This window comes from Bos grunniens, chromosome 17 (genome assembly GCF_055505025.1).
Source record: "Bos grunniens cultivar Pamir isolate PY7600 chromosome 17, Bosgru_T2T1.0, whole genome shotgun sequence".
Classification (NCBI taxonomy): Eukaryota; Metazoa; Chordata; class Mammalia; order Artiodactyla; family Bovidae; genus Bos; species Bos grunniens.
In genome coordinates, this window is record NC_141181.1 from 62,427,407 (window position 1) to 62,440,050 (window position 12,644).

The 12,644-nt window shown below is 55.5% G+C and overlaps 1 protein-coding gene across 11 annotated transcripts in view; it reads left to right on the top strand.

Moving 5' to 3' along the window:
- HECTD4 (HECT domain E3 ubiquitin protein ligase 4) overlaps positions 1-11,412 on the top strand; it is a 173,888-nt gene extending 162,476 nt beyond the window's left edge. For all 11 annotated transcript variants that reach the window (XM_086348151.1, XM_086348152.1, XM_086348154.1 and 8 more), the window contains 10 exons: positions 1,488-1,678; positions 2,766-2,912; positions 3,057-3,176; positions 3,850-4,005; positions 5,614-5,717; positions 5,829-6,050; positions 7,161-7,327; positions 7,564-7,759; positions 8,318-8,540; positions 9,108-11,412. In XM_086348151.1, coding sequence (XP_086204277.1) covers positions 1,488-1,678; positions 2,766-2,912; positions 3,057-3,176; positions 3,850-4,005; positions 5,614-5,717; positions 5,829-6,050; positions 7,161-7,327; positions 7,564-7,759; positions 8,318-8,540; positions 9,108-9,244 — 1,663 coding nt within the window. In that variant the 3' untranslated portion in view covers positions 9,245-11,412. The remainder of the gene's footprint in view (positions 1-1,487; positions 1,679-2,765; positions 2,913-3,056; positions 3,177-3,849; positions 4,006-5,613; positions 5,718-5,828; positions 6,051-7,160; positions 7,328-7,563; positions 7,760-8,317; positions 8,541-9,107) is intronic.
- The last annotated feature ends 1,232 nt before the right edge of the window (positions 11,413-12,644 follow it).

A 12,644-nucleotide genomic window follows, 5' to 3' on the forward strand; every position in this document is an offset into this window, starting at 1 on the left:
CAGCCCGGTCAGTTCCTTGTGAAAACTTGTCCTCAGCCACTAGACACTTCCCAAGAGATGACTTCCTGGGAAGCCATTCTGTCTGGCTTGTTTTTAATGCCTATTGAGTTAGTTTCTAATTTTGCTTAAGTGGGTTTTCTCACCCATCTGAAACAGTGCTCTAAACAACAGAAATCCCGTATCTCACAGTCTGGAGGCCAGAAGTCCAAGATGAAGGTGTCTGCAGGGGTAGTTTCTCCGGAGGGCTCTCCTTGGCTTGCAGACGGCCACCTGCATACTGTGTGCTCATGTGGCCTCGCCTCTGTGCCTGCATCCCTGGTGTCTGTCCCTCTTGTGAGGATCACAGTCCTGTCAGATTAGGGCCACCCTGTGACCTTGTTTAACTTCATCTCCTCGTTAAAGGCTCTGTCTCAGCACAGTCACATTGCAGGGGTTAGGGCTCCAACATATGAACTGGTGGGAGGGGACAGGTCAGTCCTTTACAGGGATGACTTATTCCAAAGAGTCTTTTTTTGTCTGGCATCACACTTCATCTCCTGCCTCTCCCTCCCAGGCGGGAACACAGCAGGGTCACTAGTCACCAAGGCTCCAGGGTCAAACTAAATATGGTTTCCCCTTTCTGTAAGAGAATCCCAAACAGGCAAGATGTTTGCAAACCGGAAGAAATCTGCCCGCCCTCTCCCTCTGGCTCCACCACACAGGCCTACACATCCTGACCCACAGCAAGAGTCTCTGGACCTCAGAGAAGGAATGGCTGCAAGAAGCATGCTTTTTTAAAGCCCCATTTTCCAAACAATTGAGAAACTGTTTACTGCTTGGCACCAGCGCTTTGTACCTTCATTGAAGGCTCAGAGTCGATGCCCAGATGGGCCTTGGCTCACGGTGGCAGGGCCGAGTTCTCTGGTTGGTTTTAGAAACTGTAATTTACATCTTACGCAGCTGTAGCGAGGCAGCCCTCACACACACACCTTTGCCTGCCTGTTCAAGGAGCTGCGTAAGTGGACCTGGGGTGGAGTCACAGGGTAAAGGACACCTGTGACTGGCACCGCCCTCGGGAGGTGCTGGGCACCGTGTCATGTGCATTATGGGCGTCCTCTCAGTCCTCCTGATGGCACAGGTCATGCCATCACCAGCTCCATTTTATAGATGGGAGAAACTGAGCCCCAGGAAGTAGGTGTGCTTTGTAGCCTAGATTTCACCCAAGGACTCCACTCATATCTTTAACCCTCGGACTGTGTAGTCCAGGGACATGAGGGAGGCACATGGGGATGCATACTGCCCTCCCCGCACCCCACCCCCTGCCTGCTTCTGAAGAACACTTTCTGCTCAAGAGGAGCAGTCCCTCCATCTACAGTCAGCACTTGGCTGAACACCAAGAAACACCTGGAAGGCAAGGCTGTCTTATAAACAGGAGCTGGGACATGACTGCGGAGGAACCCAGCGTCCCCCGGTGGCCGCCGCCCTACCTTGCCTATCCCTGCCCCCAGGTGTGCCTGCATCGACGTCCGGCATGCGCACAAGGCCTCCAGGAAGTGGACCCTGGAGATGGATGTGGCGCTCGTGCAGTACATCAACCGGCTGTGCCGCCACCTGGCCATCACGCCCGCGCGTCTGCATCCCCACGAGGTGTATCTGGACCCTGCAGACGCTGCTGACCCCAGAGTGGCCTGTCTCTTGAGTATGTGGGTCCAGGGGGATGCCAGTCAGGGACCACCGCCTGGGCTGCCCTGTGGGGGCCTCACCCACGATGGCACAGGGGGTGTGAGAAGGACTCAAAGCCCTTTACACATCCATTAAACAAATCCTTAGAAACACTTGCTGTGAACCAAGTGGGTAAGGAAAGAGAGAGAGAAGGACAGGAGGCTGTGACTGTGGCCAAATTAAAGTTTTTGAGGACTTACTACTTGCTCCTCTTAACCACGCCAAGGAGCAGACCCAGGAGTGCGGTGGCTGAGAGGCGAGACTCCTGCCATCACACCCAGGCCCCCTCCTGCCTAGAGGCCACCTTGGATGCCAGCCTGGTGTTGGGGGTAAGAGACCATCTGGTAGCCTGTGTTGGAGGCACAATCCTTAATGACAGGACAACAGCATTTTTTTATCAAAACTAGGAATGCACAGAAAAATAATACACACACAAAAACGGACACTCTCCAGAAATCCATCCCTGGAGAGGGTGCCCTGTCATGACACAGGAGGCCCGGGCTGGCTTTGAGGCTTTTGGTGCCCATGTGCTGCTCCTCAGGCCCCTCAGCCCGCTCACTCTCATCAGCCACACGTCCGAGCCCTCGCTGTCTTGCGGGCACTGCAACAGTGAACATGAGCAAGAAGCTGTCCCGACATCAGTCTCGCGGTCAGAGAGGGGACGCACGTGAGGGCAGACAAGTACAAGTCAGTGTGCCCACATCTCGGTTTCAGGTTTTGATGTGTGATGTCATACTGAGGGGAGCTAGGTGAAAGGTGCATAGGACTCTACATTTTTTTTTTGGCCACTTCCTTTAAGCCTATAATTATTTGAAAATTAAAAGTTAAAAACAGTATAGCATACAGCCCTGGCACAGCCCCAGAGTTGGCCAAGGGGACCCATGGGTTCCTTGAGAACCCAGCCTTCGCCCTTTGCTTCCGCCTGGTCTCATTCCCTCACCGGCAGCCTCCTACCCCTCAAGGACGTGTGACCAGGCCCCTCAAGGGATTCACAGATAGACGGAGAGTCGAGGCTCGCCAGACCGAGCCCCCGCCTGACCACCCCTGCCCACTGTGCCCTGCAGACGTGCCCATCGAGAGCCTGCGCCTGCGCTTCGCTCTGCTGCAGTCCCTCAACACCACGCTCGAGACCTTCTTCCTGCCGCTGGTTGAGCTGCGCCAGACTCCCATGTACACGCACAGCATCGCCGCCCTGCTCAAGGAGGCCAAAGGTCAGTGCCTGGCCGCCAGCAGCTTGTCCCCCCCTCACCCCCCAAGAAGAGACTGCACGATGCAAAGGGGACAGCCTCGGAGTGACTGGGGTGGAGGAAGCCGCCCACCCCGTCCCAGCCTCTCTCCCACCTTCCTCCCTCCAGGGCTGATCTTTTATGACACAAAGGTGACCGTCATGAATCGGGTGCTAAATGCCACGGTGCAGAGGACGGCTGACCATGCAGCACCAGAAATCACTCTGGACCCGCTGGAGATCGTGGGAGGTGAGATGAGCCACGCAAACCAGAAGATGCAGGCAGCGGCACCTGGCTAGTTGGTTTCTCATAAGTGAAAGAAGCCTCTGGAAGAGGATGTGGGAGCTGCTTTGACAGTCCTTCATGGGTGGGGGTGCTCCTGCCACCCTGCTCTAATCCCAGCCTGTAGCTTTCCGTCTAGTCTGTCCAGAGCTCACTGTTCTCGGGGGTAGGAGGAGGTGTGTCAGCAGCACAGGCCGTGCCTCCGTTCAGGGGATGGTGGGAAAGGTGGGCTTTGCTCTGGCCATGAACCTGCCAAATTCCGGGCTTAGGCACCAAAGCAGAGGGGAGGCTGGATGTTGGGGAGGCAGGTAGGAGTCTCCCTTACAGCACATGACCAGAGAGATGTCAGGAGGGGCATGAGCCAGGGAGTGAGAGGAGCCTGGGTGTATCCCTGGGACACGTGGCAGGATGGGAGGGGCTGACCATGTGGAGAACAGGGCCGTGGGCTCCTTGAGAGGACCCCACCATGATGGAGACGTGATGACTAAAGATGTTCCAGGAGTCAAGGGCAGGCAGGGGCTGCTCCAGGGTTGGGGGCGTGGGAGCAGTAGGCAGGGCCTGGCCAGGAGGCTTTCCTGTCCTGGGAGGCGGGAGGTGTTTGGCGCTGAGAGGTTTCAGCACCTCCTCTCTCTCGTTCCAGGGGAGATCAGAGCCTCTGAGAACTCCTACTTCTGCCAGGCAGCCAGGCAGCTGGCCTCAGTGCCCTCCTCCCAGCTTTGCGTCAAACTGGCGAGTGGCGGCGACCCTACCTATGCCTTCAACATCCGCTTCACGGGGGAGGAGGTCCATGGCACCAGTAAGTGGAGTCCCCAGCCAGTTCAGGTTGGAGGCCATGTGTAGAGTGTGAAATTCCTGGGGTTACTGTTAAACAGCCGGTATCTTCCCCATTAGCAGAGGGAAGCCACATACTCATTACCCTGCTCTACAGAGAAGCCAGGACTGCCCTCGAGTGACCAGTGGTCCCAGGTTCTCCAAACCCAGCCCCCCTGGACTGGCCCCTGTCCTCTGGGGAGTGGTGCCACTGCTAGTCTGGGACTTCAGCCTTGAGCCATGCAGGCTCAGGGACGCGGCTTCTGATCAGTGTTAGGGGTATGTCTTTGGCAGAGGGGGTCAGGAGAGATGCCCTCAGTGTGGACTGGACTTATTTTCCAGGAAGAGCCCTTGACTGAGGGGTTGTATGTGCCGCATAAGAGACAGGGGTCTGGGGAACCCTCGATCAAAATGGCACCTTCTGCCGTTTCACGCTGCAGGGATGAGGGACAGCCACTCAGAAAGTGCTCCCTCGTGGTCCTCAGTTAAGCTCAGACATTCTAAAAATACCTCCCACACTGGGTGGGAGAATAAAGTTCTTTCACTGGGCACCCTGGGCAGGAAAGCTGTTCAGCGGCTCCATCTCCCATGCCTGCCCTGATCATGGGACACATTCCTGCAGCAGCCTTCCCTCCGGCCGGCGCCGTGGCCTCCCCTGGGTACACCTTACTCGGAGGCTGTCTGAGGACAGCACTTTTCACTGAGAGAACAAGCCAGGCCCAGGCTCAACAGCTTATACTCCTCCTGATGCCAGCACTGCCCTGCTTTAAAGATGGGGAACATGGGGCTTCCCCAAAGTCAGCAGGCTCACTGGGGTTCAAACCCAGGCCTGTCCGATTCTGTCCCAGCCCTTGGCAGCTTCAGCAGGCAGGAGTCTCCTGCTTCTCCATGGAAGCTATGAGGGCCAGGCCTTGACATCTGTCCCCAAGCAAGTCCTCCGTACACACAGCTCTCCTAGAACGTCCAGACCCGAGGGCACTGACAGGGGCTTCCCAGGGGAGGGTGCAGGAGAGCGGCCACAGACAGGAGTTCTGTGAGACGCCCAGGGGCACGTTTGAAATTGGCAGCAGGAAAGGAGCTGCTTACTGCCCGTTGCTCATCACACTGTATCTGTATGTCCGTCCGTTTATCTGTGTTCTCACTGAACATGCCAAGCCCTGGGCTCAGTGGGAGGCCATGCTGAGGAAGCCGGAGGCCCTGCTGTTGGCCCAGCTCAGGGGACGGACACAGGTCCTCCAAGACCTCATATCAGTGTCAGCTTGCAGCCATGACAGCTGACCCATGAAGGATCTGACTTTGATCTTGTGGACACCCCAGAACTAGCCTGGGAGGTGGGTGTAGTGATGGCCCCCATCTGCCAGGTGGAGAGGCGGAGGCTGGCCTCAGCAGTGATGCGGTTCCCTGGGAGCTGCCAGCCAGTTAGTGGCCCCTCAGATTTGAACCTAGGTCCTTCAGCCCTTGGGCGGGTTCTTTCCACTCAGCGAAGCCCCATTGCAGGTGGGCAGAGTGGCTGATGTCCCAGTGGGGCCAGGGTGTCCCAGTGGGGCCAGGGCCTGCGGGCAGGGCGTCTGAGAGGTTCCCTTCTGTTCTGCAGGTGGCTCCTTCCGCCACTTCCTGTGGCAGGTGTGCAGAGAGCTGCAGAGCTCCTCGCTCTCCCTCCTCCTGCTGTGCCCCAGCTCCGCCGTCAACAAGAACAAGGTGAGACATGGGGCCTGAGCCCCGCGGGCAGCTCCCTGAGGGGCGGGGGCTCAGCTCTGCGCCTTCCACAAGACCCCGTGGTCCATCCCTCGCCCCTGCCTCGGCTTCCAGGGCAAGTACATCCTGACCCCCAGCCCCATCACCTATGGGGAGGAGCAGCTGCTGCACTTCCTGGGCCAGTTGCTAGGGATCGCCATCCGAGCAGATGTCCCCCTCCCCCTGGACCTCCTGCCCTCCTTCTGGAAGACACTGGTGGGCGAGCCCCTGGACCCTGACCAAGACCTGCAGGAAGCAGATGTACTCACCTACAATTACGTCAAGAAATTTGAGAGTGTAAGTGAAAAGCGCATTATTTTCCTGGGGGGCCACGGGGCTCTGGAGCAGTGCCCCTGCCCTGTGTCTGCTGGAAGAGGCGTCAGCTGACGCACCCCCCCCACCCCCACCCCCACCCCCACCCCCGGCACAGATTGAGGTCCCTGGCGCGGTGGGGGGCAGGTCCTTGCTGCCAGGCTCTCTGTAGTCCCCTTAGCTGCCACTTGAGGGCAGCCAGTACACGGGAGCCGCAAAGCCAAGGGCTGGGATGGCAGCTGACTCCTCAGCAGAAAGTGGCCCACAATGAGTTGCTTAAAGGTTCGAAGCAGGACATCCCCCAGGGGCTGGGGGTTATGAGTCACTGCCAGGCGCTGCTCTGAGAGGCCCTCCCAGAGCCGTGGGTGGCGCCAAGAGCCTGAGGCAGGCAAGGGATGTAAGACGGTGTCCAGGCAGACAGTCCAGCCAAGTCTTCTGTCTAGAGGGCATGGGCAAGGCCCCAGAGGGTGCCAGGAGACAGAACCACCCCAGGGTTGGCAGGGAAGGCAGACGAACCTACTTTGGGGTGCCCTCAGCCTTCACCACCCCAGAGCCACAGGCTGTTCTCCTCCGGGTGGCCCTGCATGCACTTCAGTGTGCCGCGTGGTAGAGGGTGGCTCGTGTACCTTCCACATGTGGGATTAAGTCAGGGTTCTCTGGTGACAAGTGACAGGAAACGCCAGCTCAAACCAGCTTAGGAAAACTTTTTAAAAAAATGATTTGACCTTAAAACTGAAAGTATAGATATAGATTGGGCTTCAGACAGAGCTGAATCCAGGTGCTCCAATAACATCATCAATGACTCGTCCCAGGATGCCCCAGCAGTACAAGGCTCACCCTCCTTCAGCCCTGCCTGCACCAGTGAAAGAGGGAGGCTGGAATTTGGTCTTGTTAGCCAGGCCTTGGTCAGTGCCCAACCCTGAACCGAGGGCATGGCTGACAGTCCAGGCCAGTGCCACCTACCTGTTCATGGTGGCCAGGGTAGCCCCACCCAAAATACCTGATGTTTGTCCCCAAATGGGGATGAGGTTCTATCACTGGGGATCTGGGGAGCAGGGCAGTGGTCAGCCCCGCTCTGCCGTGCCCTCCCTCCAGATCAACGACGAGACGGAGTTGGAGGCCCTGTGTGCTGAGATCGCCTCCCAGCACCTGGCCACTGAGAGCCCCGAGGGGCCCAACAAGCCCTGCTGCCGGTTCACCTACCTGACCATGACCGGCGAGGAGGTGGAGCTGTGCAGCCGTGGCCGGCACATCCCCGTGGCGTGAGTGCAGGGCCTCGGATGGGGACAGGCGGCTTTCCCGGGGGAAGACAGGAGGCAGGACAGGGGGCGCCGGGAAAGATGGTGGAGTACCTTCAGTGGAAGGACTATTCAGGAACACTGGCTCTGGGGCAGGTGACACCCAGAGCAGGAGAGGAACTCCCTGAGCTGCCAGGTCTGGGAGGTCCAGGGAATGCCGCCAGCAGCCTCCTGAGTGTCATCCCTTGCCCACGCCCCAGGTGGGAGAACAAGGACATCTATGCGGCCGCCATCCGGAGCCTGCGGCTGCGTGAGCTACAGAACGTGGAGTGTGTGACGGCCGTGCGCGCGGGCCTCGGGGCCATCATCCCCCTGCAGCTGCTCACCATGCTCAGCCCACTGGAGATGGAGCTGCGCACCTGCGGCCTCCCGTACATCAACCTCGAGTTCCTGAAGGTTGGTGGCCGGGCCAGGTTGGCGGGCGCATGCGGCCTGTCATCTGTACAGTGTTCTTTGTCCTGGCGCTCTGTCCCCCTTACGTAAGAGAGGAGCCATGCTCATCCCTGTCTCACTGCTGAGTAAACGAAAGCTGAGAGAGGTCACTTGCCCAGGGTCACCCAGCCAGGAAATGGCAGGTCACCTGCCTCCAGAGCCTGTGAATTAAGCCACCAACCAGAGGCGAAGCCCCTCCACTGCTCAGCGTGGCCTGCTTTCACCCATGCCAGCTGGGAGACCTTGCCCAAGTGACCTCACCTCTAACAGGAGCAGCGGCAGGACCCACCCAGTGGGGTCAGTGGGGTAACGTAGGTAGAACCCTTGCTGCTGAGCCTAGCGGATAGGCCAGAGTCACGTAGACTCTCATTGCCACTGCCTCTGCAGTCCTTGTCGTAGCTGTGATCTCCCTGTGTCCTGCGGTCATCACCGCGCCATGGAGTTGGGTGCACCCTGAGGTTGGGTGGGAGGCTAGGTTAGCAGAGGCTCAGGCCTGCTCACGTCTGGGGCCTCTCTCCACAGGCCCACACCATGTACCAGGTGGGGCTGATGGAGACCGACCAGCACATCGAGTTCTTCTGGGGGGCACTGGAGATGTTTGCCCAGGAGGAGCTGTGCAAGTTCATCAAGTTTGCCTGCAACCAGGAGCGCATCCCGTTCACCTGCCCCTGCAAAGACGGGGGTCCTGACACGGCCCATGTGCCCCCATACCCCATGAAGATTGCCCCCCCAGATGGCACAGCAGGTACTGGCCTTCCCTGTCACATTCCAAGCAGGGACACTTAGGCCCTGTTTGGAGCTGGGGCTGCTAGGTGCTGCATGAAGGGGGAAGGACAATGGACAGGTACCCCCGAACACCACGCCCCAAATGTAAATGAGAGGTGCGGGAGTGGTGGGCGTGGGGGGTCATGTGCTTCCCAAACCTGACTTTTTGCCAAGTGGCAGTACAGGGACAAAGTTGACATATCCTTTGAGATTTTCAAAAGCTTAAAATCCAGAAATGTCATCTTTTGACTTTTAAATGCAGCAAAAAATTTTTAATTTTTGAAAAATCCAAACAAAACTCTTTGCTGGCCAGACCTGCCTGTCACAAGTCAGCCATCTGTGGCCTGTGCTGCTCTTTCCTCCCCCAGAATCTCCTCCTGCCCCACCCCAGCCTCCCAGACCCTCCCCCTCCACCCCTCCACCCGCCACCCACCGGATAAATGGGCCTTGGGGTTGTCTTAAGAGCTGCCCAGAGAGGCAAACCTGGAGACAGAAGGGCCCACCAGGCCCCCTGGGGTCCTCGCTCTAATGCTGGTTTCTACTGTAGGTTCCCCAGATTCTCGCTACATCCGAGTGGAGACCTGTATGTTCATGATCAAGCTTCCCCAGTACTCCTCGCTGGAAATCATGCTGGAGAAACTACGTTGTGCCATTCACTACCGCGAAGACCCTCTGAGTGGCTGATGGGAGGGAGCCAAAGTTAGGCTGTCACCGAGGCTCTGCTCTGCCGGCTTGGGAAGCCTGCTACTGCAGGCACACCCCTCCGGGGCCCTGCGTGAGGAGTTGGCGACATTTTGCTTTTCCAAACTTTTGTCCACATTCCAGGGCCTCCTGGAAGACTTAACCTTATGTATTTGTACGTTTCGTGATGGGTTGGTTCTTTTGCTACCTGTTTGTGGTATGTTTGTAGGATAGTTTAGTTCCCAGACAGCTCATGTCTCATTTGATCTTCCTGGACATTTTCCTTCGTGGCCACCGGGTTCTGATGCTACGTCACAGAATCGCCCAGCAGGAAGCTGGTAGTGAGATGCTCTCAGCCTGCAGAGCACCCTGTTCATGTCTCCACAGGCAAGTCTGTGGCCAGCCCTGCCTTCCACCTCAAGCTGGCATTTCTGCCGGAAATGGCTCCTGCAGGCCTCCTTCCAACTTGAAATGATTGGGCCAGTGACCCAAACATGGGAGACACACATAGGGAGTTTTGTGTAGACTCTTGTCTATGGTCTGGGTTTTTCTGAGGAAAAGCCCACTGTGGTTTGCCCTTCCCTTCCCACCCAGACAACCCTTCTGCTCTCCGACTCTCCTGGGCCCAGTCTGACAGGCTCCCGCTCAGGAGCGGATGACCAAAGGGATCCCTCCTGACCTTAGTCCACAGAGTCAGGCCAGGTACATCCCAGCTCAGGAGCTGAGAGGAGCCCGGAAGCTGAAGGGACAGAGCTCAAGTAGGGGCATTTTTCCGGGACTCTGGACATGAAAGCACATGACTCTGGCCTGCCCCCCTACCCCACCTCGACCCCTTCTGTCCTCAGAAACGGCCCTTCCTCACTACGGTGTTTGTGATGTGAGGAGCAGCGGAAAGGCCACACCCCATTTTCAAAAGAGCTGTCTGAGGTGCTCTGCTCCACTCGGGGTCTACTTCAGTGACTAAGACCTTCAAGTCCAGATGGAGATACCAGGGTCCTTCCGCCCCTCTGGCCAGGCCCGCCCTGCACACCCCCCTTCCCCACGTGAGTGTGTACCAGGGCTGAGCTGCTGCAGCCCCAGTGCATCTGTGCCCGAGTAGGTCTCTTGTCCAGTGGTACTTTGTTCGAGAGCAGCATACGCCATCCTGTTGGACCCTGTCATTTTTGGACCTTGCCAGTTCATGCAAAATCACATCACTGTATTTATTGTAAAATATTGTGAATATTGGAAGTTCTGCGTGAGTGCTGTCTAGAAGGCTTTAGAGTGTGAATGCTGGTGAGAGAGAGGATTTGCTCTTCCTTTCTCGGCTGTGGCCCTGGCCTGTTGGAAAGGTGTGGATTTTAGAGTTAAAGGCATTAGCATCTACCGCCTCCCTGTTCTTCTTAGGAAATGCATTAAGGACCATTATAGAAACGATTCCCTGACCTAAGGAAAGGATAAACCTGGATGAATTGTTCCAGTTGCATCAGTTACATTTGATGCAGGATCAGTCACGTCTGGAGGTGCCTGCCAGCAGTTTCCCTGATTGGAAGGAACATGGTCGGCCACTGCCTCCTGGGGGCCATAGCCCCCTTGACTAGGGGGTCTCACCAGGACATAGTCCTGACAACAAGGATCCTCTTATTTCATTTCTGCATAATGAAAGAGCCTTTGGATTTACTAAAAGTGGTTTTTCCTCCCTGTATTTTTAAATCTTTGTCCCCCCACCCCCCAATCCTTCCCATCCCTTGAATGGACTCTGAATTGTCAGCTACCTCCCCAAGAGGAAGCTTTTGTTGGCCCATCTCTTGACTAGATGACAGCTGTGAGTAAGGTATCTGCTGCTAACACGACTGCTTCTCCCAGAGAACACATTGAGGTCCAGACAGATCCAAACCTTGGCCCTAAAAAATGTGTGCTGTAAAGTTACTTGATGTATATTTATTATAATTATTTATGGTTGCATCTAACAAACTTTTCATTCAGTTTGATGCTATTTACACCATTGCTGTGTAAAGGAAGCTCATGACAGGAAAAGTCACACCAATAAATAACCTTCATCTAATTTTTATTTACCTTAAGAGTTCTGTGGTCATCTACTCTTGCTGAGAACATTCAAAGGCCAACATCCTTGAATGGCTCTGATGCTTGAGGGTCACCAAGAGGCTAGAAATTAAAAGTGTTTCTAACTATTATGGTCTCTTTGCACTTGGTGTGATTCTTAACTCCATTATGCTTATAAATGACCTATTGCTCCCAGACTCGACCCCTTAAGTCTGTGTTGGTTTTTTGTTTTTGTTTTTGATGTGGACTTTTTTATAAAGTCTTTATTGAATTTGTCACAATATTTTTTCTATGTTTTGGTTTTTGGCATGTGGGATCTTAGCTCTCCAACCAGGGATGAAACCTGCACCTCCTGCATTGGAAGATGAAGTCTTAACCAGTGGACCATCAGGGAAGTCTCTCTGGTTTTCATATAGGAAGTTTGATCGAAGGGATGGAAATCCAAGGTCAAAGGTAAACCTACCCTGCAGGTCTTGCCCACTGCTTGTCCTGGAGCTCTCATCTGGTGTGAGGTTTTCCTCAAGTGGACAGTTGCACTGGAAGAGTCTTGGCCCCTCTTTAGACCACGTGCCCTCCTTTGGGCACCGGCAGTGGATTTAGAACTACTTTGTGCAAAGGAAAATGCAGGGAAGAGGGAAAGACTTAGCTCAGAACTACCATCCAAGATCAACGCTCTGCCTGCTTGTTCCGTGTCCATCACACACATACTCCCCACCACACCACACACACCCTACACACTCTCGCACATATACATACATGCCCTCTGGTCTGCATTCAGGAGACCACAGACCCACTTAATTCTCATTCTCTTGACTCCACCTTCTTTGTACTCAATAAATGCTCATAGTGGTTGCGTCCTACATATTTATTATACAAAGATTAAGAACCCTATTGGACGAGGAACAAGCAACTTTCCTTTCTTCAGTTTGTTGCTTCAGGGTGCTAGAAACAGCAAAAAACAACCACTCACAGCAGAGAGAAGACTATCAGACACACAAAGCTAGAGAGTAAGACACCTCCGTTGTCACATCTAGGATTCTCCTGCTGGCCAGATCAGTTCAATTCAGTTGCTCAGTTGTGTCTGACTCTTTGCGACCCCGTGGACTGCAGCACGCCAGGCCTCCCTGTCCAATACCAACTCCCAGAGTTTACTCAGACTCATGTCCATTGAGTCGGTGATGCCATCCAACCATCTCATCCTCTGTCGTCCCCTTCTCCTCCCACCTCCAATCTTTCCCAGCATCAGGGTCTTTTCAAATGAGCCAGTTCTTCACATATGGTGGCCAAAGTATTGGAGTTTCAGCTGGCCAGGATGGTGGAGGCCATTTCCTTTTTAAAAAGTTGTCTCGAATATATTCAG